At 44.5% G+C, this 16,911-nt stretch overlaps 2 protein-coding genes across 2 annotated transcripts; one reads left to right on the forward strand and one right to left on the reverse strand.

Annotated features, from left to right (window-relative positions):
- Window positions 1-1,637: 1,637 nt before the first annotated feature.
- Window positions 1,638-7,491, reverse strand: ALG2 (ALG2 alpha-1,3/1,6-mannosyltransferase). The gene is made up of 2 exons (XM_049770127.1): window positions 7,135-7,491; window positions 1,638-2,738 (listed from the first exon to the last, which is right to left on the reverse strand). The coding sequence occupies exons 1-2, from the start codon at window positions 7,480-7,482 to the stop codon at window positions 1,836-1,838; spliced, it is 1,251 nt and encodes a 416-aa protein (XP_049626084.1). The 5' UTR covers window positions 7,483-7,491; the 3' UTR covers window positions 1,638-1,835.
- A 382-nt stretch (window positions 7,492-7,873) lies between these two features.
- SEC61B (SEC61 translocon subunit beta) lies at window positions 7,874-15,004 on the forward strand. The gene is made up of 4 exons (XM_049770236.1): window positions 7,874-7,969; window positions 8,132-8,229; window positions 11,786-11,887; window positions 14,747-15,004. Exons 1-4 carry the CDS (start codon window positions 7,967-7,969, stop codon window positions 14,832-14,834), a joined length of 291 nt encoding a protein of 96 aa, XP_049626193.1. The 5' UTR covers window positions 7,874-7,966; the 3' UTR covers window positions 14,835-15,004.
- Window positions 15,005-16,911: the final 1,907 nt, after the last annotated feature.

A 16,911-nucleotide genomic window follows, 5' to 3' on the forward strand; every position in this document is an offset into this window, starting at 1 on the left:
TCTTATATAGTTGACACCCTAAAAGTTAAAGGAACTTTTCACTACAGTCAGTTCATTAGAATACTCATGAGAAGCCAAAGTGGCCAATCATAACCGGAAATCCAACCCTCTAAAGAACTCGAAAAGAGACAGTGGTGAACACCAACCCATGTGGAAATGTCACTTGTTTTAATCTTTGAATTGCAAAATTCACATTTTTTATAGTCTATATGATGTGCCAAGTACGGTTTTACGTACTTTAATATACTGAGGTAATCCATCCTGAGCTTTTTATAGGAAAGGCAGAATAGTAGTTACCTCATGTTAGAAAAACAGCTGCCACAAGAACATGGAATGATTGTCCCAAGGCCTCAGTCTGTTAGTCCCATGCCTGTTTCTTTGCTAGTTGGTTTTGTGTGTGTGGAGAGGGGGGTGGAGGGGTCGGTAGGTGGTGGTGGTGGAGAGGCAAGGGCATACATATATGTGCTCCAGGATTACTCCTGGCTTTGTGCTTAGGGGTCCTTTCTGGTGGTGCTTGGGGATCAAAAATATGAATTTAAAAAAAGATGTTGAAATGTGTCTTATGTTTATTTGTACTTAGCCTACCAAACAAATACTGAACTCAGATACTTGCTAGTGCTGGAGAAGGCTTAAGGAAAGAGGGGGCAAGTACTTCTTACAAAGGTGGGTTCAGGAAAGACTCAGGATCCCAACAGTAAGGCCTTTAAGGATAAAAAACACTTGTCTTTAAGTAGGGGCTTCCTTCAAGGGCACAAATATTTATCAGGTAGACAACCTGGCTGACTGCAAGAAAAAATCTTAACCAAGCTGTCCTTTTATTCCATGAGAAGCCCCTATCTCAAAGCCCTGTCAATACTGGTTTTCTGATACCACATAAAATGGTTGTATTCATTTTCCTGAGTAACCAAAAAGAGACCAAGAATGTCCCCCAAATCTAGCACTTTATTATCTTCTATCTTAGGACATTTTTTATTATTTGGTCTCTGTGTGAAAATAATTAAAAATAAATAAATAAAAAGCACTGTGCTTTGCCTTGAATCCAGATAAAGGTAAGTCTATTAAAGCTTTCCTAACAGAAAACAGCAGAAACTTAGGTGAATTGATTCTTGGTACTATAATGACCTTGTTTTCCTTATCGAGTCAAATTAATTAACTTTAATGATAATCCACTTAAAACCATAAAAATCAATGAAGCAAAGTATGGATCGAAACTGATAGAGAGAACAATAATAATCTATTGAGAATGTAATTAAAATAGTCTACACATGAATTATACTTTTCTATATTAATCAACACTGATAAGGCTTGGAATGCTGACATACTTTTTCTGACAAAAACAAGGATTTGATATAATGCAAGATGGCTCAGATTTGACATTCAAGTATGTATATATCTCCATATATATTTACTTTTATATTTATATTTTGATTTAGGGGTCATACACTATTATACTTAGGGCCTAATTCCAGCTCATATTTAGGTACTGCTCAGGGCACTGCGGATGAACCATGCAGGACTGAGCAATGAACCCAGGCCTCCTGCCTGCAAAACACGTGCTCAGTCTGTTGAGCTCCGTCTCTGCCCTATATTTATTTTTGTGTTTTTTTTTTTTCTTTCTTTTTAGGCCACACTTGGGAGTGCTCAGGGAACCATATGGACTGCTAGGAATAGACTATGGGCAAGGCAAGTGCTCTACTCGAAATACTAGCCTTGGCCAGTCCTCTATTAATATAGGCACTAGATTCTGGGTTTCCTTAATGGTATCAAAGAACTGGAGCTACCAGCAGTAAAAATGGTATAAATAAATATGGCATCAAGACCTTAAAACAATCTGATCAAACCAGTAGCTTGGTGACATACTGATAGAGCTGTTCTGTAAAGGCTTCAGAGGAAAACTTTTCCTTCACTCTGGCCCTTCCAGCCAGTCCCATTGTGGCCTTTAATGAAGGCTCCTGGATAAATTTCTCTATTGCTTCTGAGAAGTGCAGGGGGTCAGGCTCACACAGGAACCCTGTGACACTGTGGACAATGGACTCCAGGGGACCTCCTGAATTGACAGCGATGACTGGGCATCTCATGTACATGGCCTCCAGTGGAACGATGCCAAAGTGCTCATTGCTGGGAGTGTAGAGCACACACGTGCAGCCATGAAGGAGGGAGATTTTCTGCTGGTCTGAGAAAGAGCGCAGGAAGGTCACGAATGGTCCCAGCTCAGCCTGCTGGACCATGGCCTTCAGCTCCTGATAGTGCTCCACATTCTCCTGGACTCTTTCATCATAGCCACCTGCCATTATTAAATGAACCTTGTTCCAATCTTGGGCCGCCAATCTTCCTCGCAGCTTTACCAAGGCTTCCAGAGCCAATGCCAGGTTCTTCTTCCGTTCATATCTGTTGATAGAGAGAAACAGGAATTTCTTTCCCTGGGGGATAAGATCATCCAGTTTCTCCGGAATGGTTGAGTCGAAGCTAGTCACATTCAGAGATGGGTAGAGGACACTGGGGTCTATGTGAGACAAAGATTTGAATGTCTCCTTAAAAATGGCAGCTGTGAACTGGCTGTTAACCAAGATGCAGTCAGCCATGCCTGTGGTGCGTTCCTCAAGCCAGTCGAGGGGGGCTCTGTAGAGTCGTTTCAAAAAGGAATCCCGTCTCGTGAGAAGCAGATCTGGGAAGTGACAATAAAACAGGATCTTCTTGCGCCGCCTGGCCAGCTTGAACATGGGGATACAAGCAGACACCTAGCCAAAGAAGTCAACAACAGGTAAAAGAGATGGTTAACTCAACTTTGGCCTAACTAGAAGTCCCGCACCGCACCACACTGGTTGGTCTCTGGACCTTTCAGGGAATGTCTCTCTGGGCTCCCCCTAGGTTCTCTCGTAGTGCCCAGCATATTAGAGGACTTTAGTCACTTGGCTATGTGCTGAAAAAAGGACAATCCATTGGCTTCCTCTAGAATGCTATTGGGCATGGAAAGAAAGACCTATTGGTCACATTAACATTTTTAAGGGCATAATTAATTTGAGTCTGCAATCTATCTAAAGTGTGTTAATCTAAAAAAGAAGTCAGTATTACAAAGTGAATGCCACACTTTATGTTCCTTTTATTTATTTATTTTTATTTATTATTTTTTGGCGGGGTGTCACACCTGGCAGCACTCAGGGGTTACTCCTGGCTCTATGCTCAGAAGTCGCTCCTGACAGGCTCGGGGGACCATATGGGACGCCAGAATTCAAACTACCGTCCTTCTACATGCAAGGCAAATGTTTTACCTCCATGCTCTCTCTCCGGCCCTGTACCTTTCATTTTTGAGTGAGTTTCAGAGTCAGGGATTTAGTATACATTCACAGTGTACCTCACATTAGATCAAGTGTGGTTTGTGGTCCAAGTATCTCCCCCAAATAGAATGAATTAACTCCAGTAGTTTTTAGAATGGAGCTTCTGAAACTTTTCCCACTCATGACCCTTTTGTTCAAAAAATGCAACATGGGTTAGTGTTGCTAGAAATGCCTGGAACTCATTAAGTGTTTGATTTGGAATTGATTTTTGGTCCGTGCGTATTTAGAAACCTTTCACTGTTGCCAAAAAATTTCATGATCTTTCCTCCACCCCCTCTCCCAGCAACTCACAGTTTAAGAAGCAGGTTTTAACCAGGGATAGAATATTTTCTGTGCCAGGGCCATCCGGATGTTTATAACATCATTTTTGGGTCATATAGTCAGCTGGTTTGAAGGCAGCTGATGAGAAGCATATGCATCCGGCTTGGCACCTATCACATGATTTTGTTGCCCTTGGACAGGTGGCAAACCAGATATTCCCCACCTGTTTTAGAACAAAGGCTCTAGATTCGTGAATGCCAACAGTTTGAGCTTACCTTTACTAGTTGTGAGACATTACCAAGTATCCTAGTTTTCCCTGGGGCTCAATTTCTTCTTCTTTTTTTTTTTTTTTTTTTTTTTTGGTTTTTGGGCCACACCCGGTAACACTCAGGGGTTACTCCTGGCTATGCACTCAGAAGTCGCTCCTGGCTTGGGGGACCATATGGGACACCGGGGGATCGAACCACGGTCCGTCCAAGGCTAGCGCAGGCAAGGCAGGCACCTTACCTCTTGCGCCACCTCCCGGCCCCCTCAATTTCTTCTTCTGTTAACTTGGTGATAATTATAGCAAACCAACCAGCCCCAAACCCACATTTGTTGTGACTATTTAATGCACTGTACAGTAAAACACTCAAGCATTTAGCATAGTATAGTATGTATTCAATAAATGTCAACTAGTCATTGCCGAGCATAAACTATATGCAGGACTTTTCTTTTGGGGTGAATTTACTAGTAACTTGATTTCTAGTTCACTTAGTTAACCACTTGAAGATCTCTGGGGACATAGAGGGATTTATTCGAAGCTACTTGTTTAAACAGTTGTGGAAACAGAACTTGAAATCAGCCCACTTTCAATCTGTTTTTTTGTTTTTTTTTTTGCTTTTTTGGGTCACACCCAGCAGTGCTCAGGTGTTACTCCTGGCTCTATGATCCAAAATCGCTCCTGGCAAGCTTGGGGGAACCAAATGGGATGCTGGGATTTGAACCACCATCCTTCTTCATGCAAGGCAAATGCCCTACCTCCATGCTATCTTTCTGGCCCTCAATCTGATGTATTTTGATCTACTTCATTCTGCCTCTGATGTCTCATGTTTGTGAACTGTGTATACAGGATGTTTGGTAAATGCCCACATTTCTTAATGAGAGTGCTTCCAGGAAAAATATCAAAAGTAAACAATGAACAGGAATTAAACATAAATATGAATGTGACAGCACTTGCAACTATCAGTGTAGCACCTGTCCATGTCTGCTAATACCCAATGTAATAAGAGTATGGACTAAGACGCATCACACACAGGGAATGACAAGTGATGTCTTTCTGGAAGGCAAAGGCTACTGACATTTAAATCGAACAACTCTTGGGCCTGAAGGATACTATAGGGATTTGGATGCTGGCATTACATGCAGATGACCTGAGTTTGATCCCTAGTACTTGATCCCCTGAGCATGGCCAGGACTAGCTCTTCAAAATCACAGGACATTTCCTCAACCCCCAGCAGAATAATCCCACAACTTGGATCCACCAGTTTCATTTCTAGAAATTTACTGAAGGTCACTTACTGAATTAAATACAAGGATGTTAATTATAGCACTGACCCATAAGAACTGCTTAAGGATAGTGTCCTGGACAGAGAATGATTAATTATGGTACATTCAAACAGAAGGCAATTTTCTCAACACCACAAAGAATGAATCTCTCTCATTGATTCCAGAGGTTTTTCGTTAAAATAAAAGGCAAGTTAGGTTAAGGAGGTGGTAGGATAGATACAGCACATGTCTGTACTGTACAAAAGACCTTGATATGCTTCCCAGCATCCTTCTGAACGCTAATCAAAAAAGGTGTCCAACAATCAGAATGTCATAAGTTCAATAAATAAAAACTAGATCTATGAGACATATATTGGTTTATCCACATGCAATTTCAGGAAGGACAGATACACTGTTAACAGTTGTTTAGCACATGGAAATTCAATGGGACTTTGACAAATCCTTTAATACTACTATGATTGAAATATTTAAAAATAACTGGGACTAGATAATATAGTAGGTAGGGCACTTATCTTGCAAATAAGCAACCTAGGCTCCATCCTTGGTACCACATGATCCCCTAGTCCAGACTGAACAAAGCTTTGAAGTCCTGAGCACTGCTTGCTGGGTGTGGTCACTCACTAAAGTGCTCAAATTTTAGGCCAGTCTGGGGGGACTGAACCTAGGTCTCCTACATACAAAGACTAAGTTTCGGGGCAGGAGGGATAGCATGGACATAAGGTGTTTGCCTTGCATGCAGAAGGGCGGTGTTTCACATCTCAGCATCCCATATGGTCTCCCGAGCCTGCCAGGAGAGATTTCTGAGCATAGAGCTAGGAGTAACCCCTGAGCGCTGCCGGGTGTGACCCAAAAACCAAAAACCAAAGACCGAGTTTCAGTACCTTGAGATCTTTTTGTTCTCTACTTGATTTTTGGGGGGGGGGGGGGCAAACCTGTTGACACTTAGGGGTTACTCTTGGCTCTATGCTCAGAAATCGCTCCTGGCTAGGGGGACCATAAGAGACAGTGGGGGGATTGAACCATAGTCCATCCTGGGTCAGCAGTGTTCAAGGCAAACGTCCTACGGCTGTGCCATCGCTCTGGCCCCTTTACTTGACTTTTAAGACCTGAGTTGATGCTATTTTATTTGTGTGTGTATATGTGTGTGTGTGGAGGAAAGGGGTGTTTGATAGGGGTAGGTTTCCAAATATTATTGGAGGTCAGGAAGCCAATCAAGGTCAGGGCTTGAAGATGCCATGCTGCTCAGACAGGATGATGGTGTCCAGGAACACCTGTGCCACCTTAGCAGTGCTTGAGGACTTCCTGAGTCACAACCCAGAGATGCCGAAGGCTTCCAGGGTTTAATGCCCATCATGATGTTGGGTTTGGGGAGTGTGTGTGTGTTCATGTAATGTCAAGGATGTTACTAGGCTTGTGTCAGCGTTAGGCTTGTGCCTTAACCCTTGTTCTACTTCTTTAGCCCTAAACGTTACTTAAATTTTGTACTGGTGGTGGGAAAGAAAGGACTGCATAAAGAAAATTAGATCCTATCCTTGAGAACAAAAAGAATTTGGGGCTTTTCTTCCAAAAACTAGTAGAAGGCCCCTGACATTTTATACCTCGGGCTATGCCAACTTGAGCTGAGAGCCTTAACACTAAGGAAGGGGAGCTGTTCTCGCTGGGAAGGCTAAAGGTGGGCATCATCTATGTGACCTGGAGGCAGAATCAAAATAAAAGAGGCAACGAAGGAAGGGAAAGCAATTGCTCACACGTCCATAGTTTTTCACTTCGATTTTTGGGGAGCAAAGCTCCAAGGCCCATTGGCTTCCGAGGATGATGCAAAGAAGATGCAAACTTCTAGACACCCCCACCTTAGGGCTTTGGGTGGGAAACTTTTGGGAGAGTGCCATCCCGTCCTTTGCACACGTCCAAGCGTCCGAAAGAATGGAAACAAACAAACAAACAAACAGGTGGGAGGGAGGAGGCGTGGCCCGGGGCGTGGCCGCCTCACCTGGTCACACACGACCACGTCGAACTCCTCGTCGCCGAGGAACAGCACGTAGAGCGCCAGGAAGATCATGCGCACGTAGGCGCACACGGCGGCGCCGCGGCGGCCCCAGCCCAGGCTGCGCGGCAGCCAGTCCCCCGCGCAACGCACCGGCACGTCGCGGCTGTCGGAGAAGCAGTGGGCCGGGTCGTAATGCGCCGTCCAGATCCTCACGCGGCAGCCGCGCGCCTGCAGCGCCAGCGCCGCGTCCAGCACCAGCCGCTCGGCGCCGCCCACGCCCAAGTCCGGGTGCAAGAACAGAACCGACGGGAGCGGACCCGGCTCGTCTTCGGAAGCCCGCCTCGGCGCCATGTTGCCCGGCCTTGGGATGGGGGGACTTCCGCGCAGGCGCCTTCGCTCGGGTCCCCGGAACTGGAGGGGGGACTGCGAAGGGGACGTGTCCGTGTCCACGACCACGCCCCCAAGCCGCGAGCCTCCCTGAAGCCACATCAGCACAAATCTGTGGTGGCTTAGTAAATGCCGGTAAAAAGATTTCCTATCTGTCTACGGAGAAAGCTTTCTTTGCTAGATATTAATTATGTGAATAGTGAATGATAAAAAAGAAAAGAAGCGGAAGGGCTCTAGTTCTCACACGACAGCGGATTCTGCGTCGCTGTTAGCAAAATGCAAACAGGCATAACGTAGGGCACCCCAGGCGTCCGTGGTGTCAGCGAGGACCCAGCCAGAGAGCCGAAGTGGGCGTGGCCCGAGTGACTGCCGCGGTGGGTCTTCTGGGAACTCCAGCCCTTCCCGGCCTTCGGCTTCAGACCGCGACCATCATCTGACAGTCTCCGGGATGGTAAGGCGACCCTGGTCTTCTTTTTCCTCTTCAGATCGCAGGCGATTGAGTGGCTCCTTTGCGCCCCTTCTCTCTCCCAGGCCGGGGCTTGAGGGTCCGAGGCCTCCCCGTGGCCCTCAGCCAGCCAGCCAGCCACCCACCGTGTCTGCTTTCTCTCCGCAGCCTGGTCCAACCCCCAGCGGCACCAACGTGGGCTCCTCGGGACGCTCTCCCAGCAAAGCCGTGGCCGCACGCGCGGCGGGATCCACCGTCCGGCAGAGGTGAGCGACGAACGGTGTCTGCCTTCCTGCAGGGTTCGGAGGACAGGCGGGAATGGGGTTGGGGAGGCTAGGGTAGGAGACTCCGTTAATGCCAGTGCGCGGAGGCAGATAGATCTTCGATGACGTGGCCGTCTCGGTGGAGTTTTGGAGGAGGAGACAAAGTGTCTGTAGGTCGGGGCTTCTTTCCTGGGAAAGGCCCTACTACCCAGGAATGGGAGTGCAGGCCAACTTTGGGGGTCTCCATCTCCTCCTCGACCGAGCTTTACACTCCCATTTCTGACTTTTCCCTTCTGACTTTGACCAGGTTCTCCTTGGGGTCTGCCAGGATGAGATGGAGTGTCCCGACTTGAGCTTTACACTCCCATTTCTGAGTCTTTGCTAATGACTGTGACCTGGTTTTGCATCCTGGTTCTCATGTTTCTGTGCATAAGTCCTGCTGGGCTCTGGATCACCTGGTGCCAGAGGTGCCAGAGCTTCCCTGTCATTTACTGCCCCAGTTTAGTCTCTCTTCTCTTGTCCACATTTTTCTCCTTTCTCTTCTCTAGGATGTTGCCATTCCATTCCTTCCTCATCTCTGAGGTTGCCCCCATTGTCTCATTTCTGCGTTGTTATTCTGTTAGTTTCTTCTTTTCTCTTTACTCTCTCTCCTCCCCTTTCTGTCTCTCTTCTCCTCTCCCCCTTCCCCTTCTCTCTCCTTTCTCTTGGTGCTGGCACTGATTATTCCTGGTTCTGCCAGGGATCGATCAAGGAATCATATGTGATGTCCAGAATCGAACCAGGATCCACCTGTTCAAGGCCCTACTCACAGTACATCGTCTTGTTGATGAATTAGAAATAAGGTGGTGAGGGGCTGGAGCGGTGGCGCAAGTGGTAGGGCACTTGCCTCGCACGTGCTAACCTAGGATGGCCACGGTTCGATCCCCCGGAGTGTCATATGGTCCCCCAAGTTGAGAGCAATTTCTGAGCGCATAGCCAGGAGTAATCCTTGAGTGTCACCGATGTAGCCTAAAAACAAAACCAAAAAAAGAAGGTGGTGAAGGGTGGAATACCAAGACTCTTGGTGGTTTTGGTTCTTTCAGCCTCTGACGTTCCCCCCCCTTCTGCCCCCATTGCTGTGAAGCAGCAACACTGAACTTGTAGCACTGTTTTCTCTGTTCTTTACAATGCCCCTCTCCTCTTCCACTCTTCCTTCAGTGTCTCTTTATTCTCCTAAACTAAACTCAGGGCTTATTTCCTCTTGGGCCATCTTTGCACTTGTTCCAAAACAGCATGTTATTTTCTTGTTATAGTTGCATTTATATTTCAATATTTCTTTTCTTCATGGGCTGATTGCAATAGCACATACAATGTCTGAATCTTCTCATAGGCCTGATAATAGAGGATGAATGAAGGAAGCAGGAAGTGCTCTCTTGGTGGGGTTCTTGAAGCACTTATGGGGGATTTTTGTTTTGTTTTGTTTTGGGGCACACCGGTGACGGTTAGGGGTTACTCCTGGCTAAACACTAAGAAATCGGTCCTGGCTTGGGGGACCATATGGGACACTGGGGGATCAAACTGTGGTCTGTCCTAGGCCAGCGCACTTGAGGCAGATGCCTTATTGCTTGCGCCACTGCTCTTGCCCCACCTAAGTGTGATTTTTTTTTTTTTTTTGGGCCACACCTGGCGATGCTCAGGGGTTACTCCTGGCTGTCTGCTCAGAAATAAAATAGCTCCTGGCTGGCATATGGGACACCAGGATTCAAACCTTTGGTTCTGGATCGGCTGCTTGCAAGGCAAACACCGCTGTGCTATCTCTCCGGGCCCCTAAGTGTGATTTTTTTTTTTTTTTTTTTTGGTTTTTGGGCCACACCCTGTGACGCTCAGGGGTTACTCCTGGCTATGCGCTCAGAAGTTGCTCCTGGCTTCTTGGGGGACCATATGGGACGCCGGGGGATCAAACCGCGGTCCATCCTAGGCTAGCGCAGGCAAGGCAGGCACCTTACCTCCAGCGCCACCGCCTGGCCCCTAAGTGTGATTTTTAAGCACCGAACATGAAAACTATCCTGAAGGATGTGAAAAACGATGAGATGTTTCTTTTTGGTTGCGATGGCTAAATCTAAGTCTGATAATGTTTGAGTTGCATAAGATGTTTTATCTTAACAGAAATACTAAAGGAATTGTCATGTGATGCGATGATCTGGATTGATTATGAGTTTTCTTTCACAGGCAGGAAAATATGTCAAGCTATAATTTAGGTTATTTGAGTTTGGGATGTTGTCCTAATGCCATGTTGCCATCTTTCAGAAAGTTTTTAGCTGGGCGGGTAGGGAAAGCATATCCTGAAACTATAGTACTTTGGGAAAGAGAGCTAGTTCCTGGTGGCAATGTGTCCAGGGACATTTGGCCATCAGAAATTTTATTTTTATTATCATTTTTTTATAGTGTCTACTCCCAGTGATACTTAGGCTGGTGTTGTGGTTCTTGAGGGCCTCTGGTCTATTCCAGAGGTGTTATGGGAATGAAGGGAAAGGCACCCAGGTGCCATGAATTGAATTCAGGGCATTATACCTGCTAGGTTTGTGCTCTGAGAGGTTGCTGTTTCCTCTCCCGCAGTCTGCTGTGCCAGGCTCGCTGTCAAGACTCCACTGACGCAAAGAGGGTCCCTGCAGACTGCCTGCTTTGGATTCTTAAGTGTTCATGACTGTCTTAGATAATTGTCATCAAAAAGTTCATTACTGCTTTGTAATCTGAGAAAAAGTTAAGCTGGAGAGCTGTGTACAGGAAGGGAAGGTAGGAAGGGCTTTTTGACAGGCAAACAGCTGACCTGGATTTAATCTCCAGCCTCTCAGCTAGGAAAAAGCACTGAAAACTGCTGTGTTTTATTTCTCGGCTTTATCAGTATGAGTGAATAGAATCTAAAATGTGCTGTCCAAGGGGCCCTGGAGCAATAGCACAGCAAGTAGGGTGTTTGCCTTGAATGCGGCTGACCTAGGTTCAAGCCTCAGTATCCCATATGGTCCCCTGAGTCTGCCAGGAGCTATTTCTGAGTGCAGAGCCAGGAGTAAACCTTAAACACCACTGGGTGTGGCCCCCCTTCCAAAGAAACAACAACAACAAAAAGTGCCATTCAAGAGGCCCTAAGGAAATGACTTCAAGGGCTGGTTTGGTTTGATCCCTGGCACCACATGGTATCCCTTGCTCTACTGAAGAGCATAATCTGTGAGCTGTACTGGGAGCAACATCCTAAGTACTGAAGAGTGTGGCATTGATGCATTGTTTAATGAGGTGCTAGGACTTGAGAACATGGAGGACACTGGAGTCAGAAGTGAGTCCTCCTAGCCCACTACCTGCTGACATGTGATCTTCATTTGCATTCATCTAAGCAGGAACTCCATTTTCTTCCCAATAATTTTCCCGTGGAGGAAAGGACAAGATTTGGAAAGAACTTGTAAAGAAAGTTAACTGATATATTTTTTTCTTTCTTTTTAATCTTTGTTAGGTAGGGCTTGCCAAGAAAATTTCTTTTCTTTTCTTTTTTTTAAAGAAAATTTCATTTTGTAACTTTTCCCTCTTACAGGAAAAATGCCAGCTGTGGAACAAGGAGTGCAGGCCGGACCACCTCAACAGGCACTGGAGGGATGTGGCGATTCTACACCGAGGACTCTCCAGGTCTCAAAGTGTAAGTTCTGAGTGGAACAGACCTTGGTGGTGCTTGCTCTGCTGAGAAGTAAAAATTATAACAGCTTTGGGTGGGTAGTGTTTGGTTAGCCTGGTTGCCCACTGATTCTGTTCAGAATCTGAGTAACAGCCTTCAAGCATCCCAAAGGAAGATCTTGGAGCCATATCAGAGTTCTCTATTAGAAGAGAAACTGCTTAGTTGGAAGAAACCATTTATTTGTTGTTCTTGTTTCACACTGAAAAATAGGAGTGATGAATGTGAATTGGGAGGTTTTTCCATGTTCTCCTGGAGGAATTAGCTGGTATCACAGCCCAAGGATAGTTTAATAACCCATTAATTAACCATTTGGCTGTTAACTAGTATTGCTTTGGTGGTGCCAATAGATCCTGTAGACCAAGCATATTATTTTCCAAGTTTTGGGGAATGCTCATTGGGGATGGGTCCTTCTGGTGACCCCTTTCCCTATCTTGTTCACTTCCATTTCTGGGGTTTCAGTTACTCTGTGGCGCATCTAATCCCTTGAATCTTAAAAGAGGATTAATTTGGAGGTAGAGGGTATGCCTGGTATGATCAGGTGAGTTCCAAGTCGGCTCTTCTCAGCTGTTTTCCCTTAGTGAACTCAGTGGGAGAGAACTGAACTCTTGACAGTGCTGTAGTTCGTAGTGTCTTGGGTGCAGAGCTGAGGCTCAGAGAAGGGCAGTTATGGGTTAAGTAGAAATATTAAGTGATAGACTCATTTATTCTTAAAATTGAAGTCCCATCTGCTCCACTTTAGTAGGTAAGAGGCAGAATTATATTAATTGAAGGGTTTTGTTCTTTGGACCAGCAGCTGGACTTGGGTCCTAAATTTGCTGTATGAAGTTGTTCCTGGGATACTTGAGATTTGGTTAGTTTGATGGATTAGGTCCATCCATTTTGGAGACTTGTGTTATGAAGTGCTTTAGGAAGCCAGTGTTGGGGCTGGGAAGATGTGAGTTGACAGCCCTCTGACAATATTAGTTTGGGTCTTTGTTAGAGACGATTTTGCTAGTATTTTCAGAAATCGCGTGCTCTTTAGTGTACCCAGAGCTCATTTGGCTTCCTTCTCCAGTTGTGGGGAAGGCTGTTGCTATGTGGTCAGTCTGGGTTTTGTGTCTGTGTGGCCAGCTCACTGCTGCTTCTGCCCGGGCCTCCAAGGAGCCACTGAGCTGCAGATGCCATAAACCATGCTGTGTCCCATAGAGAGAAGTGTTTTAGTTAATTCTTAACCACAAATCGATATTGTGGATCGTGTTGGGTTTTCCTAGGAGCTTAGGGTTTTTTATTTTACAAGTTGATGAAAATAGCATTTCCTGAGAGTTTTTATGTGACCATATGAGAGTCCTATGATTAGCCTCCTAGTACAGATGAGGAAACTGAGGATTGATAAAAATAAGTGATTGCGTGGGTTTCCAAATTCTAGCTTTTTGTCTCAGCTGTTCACCCTCTCCACATTATGCCTTACAACTGCTACTACTCTAATGCTGCCTTAATGCAGTGCTTCTCAATTATTTTCTGTCATGCTCCCCTAGGAAGAAGAAAACATTTTTGACCCCCTTCCCGCACGACTGTAAATAGTATCTTTATTTAAAAAAAACTTTAACCAGCAAAACAAAAATATATAAAATAATTTGAGTGATTTTTTGTTTGTTTGTTTGTTTTTCGGGCCACACCCATTTGATGCTCAGGGGTTATTCCTGGCTAAGTGCTCAGAAATTGCCCCTGGCTTGGGGGGACCATATGGGACGCTGGGGGATCGAACCGTGGTCCTTTCCTTGGCTAGCGTTTGCAAGGCAGACACCTTGCCTGTAGCGCCACCTCGCCGGCCCCTTGAGTGATTTTTTAATCAGAGGTGATGTCTGTATTAATGGCTCCAATGAGCATGTTTTGCAATGCGTAGCTTTTTGAAGCGGGGTTTGAAGCAGGACACAGCAACTCTCAGCTCCAGAGACATACAGAGACATAAACACAGGGCTTAGCTAGTTATGACATTGTTCGACGAGGTCAAATGTGGCTCCCTATACGGAGCCTCGAGTCTCCCCTGGGGGGCACGCCCCACTATTTGAGAAGCACTGCTTTAATGGAGGGAGAAAGTGCAAATTTTATCAGGTCAAGATGCCCACATTTGAAAAGCATTTAATTTAGAGTAAGATCTATTTTATCTTGCAATAAGCTCATGCATTAAATGTTTTGCATAGCTCCTTGAAGATGGGAGCACACAAATGGGTAATACGTGGAATCAGAAAGCCCGAGTTGAAATCGCTCCATCCGATGCTAGCTGTGTGTTCTTTAGTCAGTTGCAGTCCCTTTCTAGCCTCAATTTTCCTTAATGGAAAATGGCATCAATATTTGTTTCATCTGGATTAAGAGATTAACTGATCAGATGTTTAAAAGTGTTTTGCAGCTTGCAACATGAGATTGATCTTTATGTGCCTGATATATTGTAGTTAGACTCTGAAGAGTGTCTTTAAATCTTAGTTTCATAAAATAGTTTGGTAATTGGATTTATTATACTTAAAGAGTTTCCAGGTTTTCTTTTCTTTTCTTCCCCCCATATCCAACAGCCCTCAGAAATTATCCTGGCTTAGACATTTTTTCTAGCAGGCTTGGGGAAGCATATGTGATGCTGGGGATCAAACCTGGGTCAGCTGCTTGCAAGGCAAACATCATACCCACTGTGCTATGGCTGTGGCCCTTTGGGGATGTTTTAAATGATGTAAATAATCTTGAGGGCTAATCAATCACAGGATACTCCCCTTTTTTCCTGTAGGCATCCTTGTATTACTGATATAATAATGTATTATTGCTAAAAGTAAGCCTGCCTTCTTTTCTTATTTCTAGTGGCCCTGTTCCAGTATTGGTTATGAGTCTTCTGTTCATTGCTTCTGTATTTATGTTGCACATTTGGGGCAAGTACACGCGTTCATAGATTCGACTTCATCCATCTGTCTGTCATCTGAAGAAGAAGAAAAAAAAATTCAACATATCTTGGACCAAAAGCATGATTTTTCTGTTCATGGGAAAGAAATTTTCTGTAAGCTTATTGTTTTACAGGCAATAAGAAATCAGTTTTTTTCTATGGGTAATAAAGTTTATAATTCATTTATACCAAGTGTATTGTTGATTTCTGACTGTGCTTCATTCCCTTGCCGTTAGATTTATGAGTAAATATGTAGAGAATGTTTTGTGGAGATAGTTTTCTTTGCTGGGATTGACTATTGTAAGCATTCAATTCAAGCTACTGCAGTTGGTCTTGGTTGGCTTTAGTCTAGGTATTTCTATGCTGGTGACTTATTTGGGGTGTTCTGCGGTTTTGAAGCAATGTGCTTACGACACTGTCAGGCAGACATCTGTGCCTAGAGGCTGCAGACATTTAGGAGATTGTCAGAAACCACCCAGAAACCTAGGATGATGTCTGCTCATTCTGTTCTTTGTCTCTAAAACCACAGATAATATTTTTGCTGCTTCTCTCTCCCAATTCTTAATCTCTGAATGTAGAGCAGGGTTTATATTTGCCACATCTCCCTAACCTGAAGAGTATTTTGAAATTAAATTTTGATTCAAATTCTGAAACTGAATTTAGAATAATTCATTTGCTTAATGAGGTGGTTCATCAAATGAAGAATTTTTGTTTGTTTTTGGCCCACACTTGGCAATGCTCAGGTGTTACTCTTGGCTCTATGCTCAGGAATTAACTCCTGACAAGTGTTTAGGAATGCCAGTAATCAAAACCTGGTTAGCAGAATGCAAGGTAAACATCCTCTCTGCTATATTAGAACTCCGGCCCCTAACATTTTATTTTGAAATTTTCGAGGTCTTTCTAAATCAGTACTAACATTTCTAAACTGAGTTGTTATAATTTCAAACCAAAATAAGAATTTTGGGAGTTTTTATTTACCGTATTTTCCAGTGTATAAGACGACTTTTGAGACAAAAAAAAGTCAACCGAAAATCAGGGGTCGTCTTATACGCCGAATATATCTCAAAAAATGTTTCGCTAAACGAAACAAACAAACAAAAAATCAGGCCACACAGTTTCCAAATCTCTTTCTTGGGGGGCTCCCAAACAGTACTCAGGAGATCTGGGGTCCACTTCTGGCAAAACCCAGCTACCGTGTTGGTGGTTCAGTGCTAGGGTCCGAGGATGGGGTGTTGTTTGGTTCATGTACAGGTGGAGATTAATTGACGCCATCAGGGAATTGCCAGAAAAGGTGGCTATGATAAGGGACCAATCACTGCAAGGCTGCTTGGACCGCCTCTCTAACTCAGCCAATCCAAGCAGGCTTTTCATGCATGCATATTAGACAGTGTTTTGGACCCGAATCTACACTGTAAAAAGCCTGCTCAGATTGTCCAGAGTCAGAGAGGAAGTCTATTACAGTATAACCTTTGAACCTTTGCTTGTTATGATTGGCTCACTGTGGTACATACAGTTGCAGCACAGGAACATTCTGTCTGATACAGAGAATATAGGTCTAAACCTATGTTTTAACTGCAAAATTGGGGTCGTCCCAGTAATTTACCTTCCTAGGTATAGGCATTCAGGTTTGGGTAGTGCCTTGAAAATACTGAGATGAAATAAGCTGAAAGGTATATTCTCAGGAATTTAGAACCCTATGCCACATTTTTTAAAAGAGATTTACAAATATTTAACAGAATAATGAAATAATGAAGTGCATTAGTAAGAGAAGTGTTAAAAGCATCTTTCCTATAAAGTAAGCCTATTCCAAAAACATTTTGAAACAGTTGAGCAATTTTATACATTGAAAAAATATTTTGAGGGACCTAGTGGTAGGGCATTTGCCTTGCATGCAGCCAACTCAATAGACCTGGGTTCTATTTCCCACATCTCATTCCTGAGCCTGCCAGGAGTGATTTCTGAGTGCAGAGCCAGAAGTAACCCCTGAGAGCCACTTGGTGTAGCCCCAAAAAACAAAACAAAAAAAGTTTGATTGACTAGTAATAGTAATTTAACTGCTAAGTGTAAATGATGAAGTATGTATTTT

Source organism: Suncus etruscus, chromosome 1 (assembly GCF_024139225.1).
Source record: "Suncus etruscus isolate mSunEtr1 chromosome 1, mSunEtr1.pri.cur, whole genome shotgun sequence".
Taxonomy (NCBI): domain Eukaryota; kingdom Metazoa; phylum Chordata; class Mammalia; order Eulipotyphla; family Soricidae; genus Suncus; species Suncus etruscus.

Coding starts and splice junctions, on each gene's coding strand:
- ALG2 (XM_049770127.1), bottom strand. CDS start 7,482: ATGGCGCCGAGGCGGGCTTCCGAAGACGAGCCGGGTCCGCTCCCGTCG. Junction 2,739..7,134: donor ACGTGGTCGTGTGTGACCAG/GTGAGGCGGCCA, acceptor TTCTTTGGCTAG/GTGTCTGCTTGTATCCCCAT.
- SEC61B (XM_049770236.1), top strand. Junction 8,230..11,785: donor GGATCCACCGTCCGGCAGAG/GTGAGCGACGAA, acceptor TCCCTCTTACAG/GAAAAATGCCAGCTGTGGAA. Junction 11,888..14,746: donor GACTCTCCAGGTCTCAAAGT/GTAAGTTCTGAG, acceptor TCTTATTTCTAG/TGGCCCTGTTCCAGTATTGG.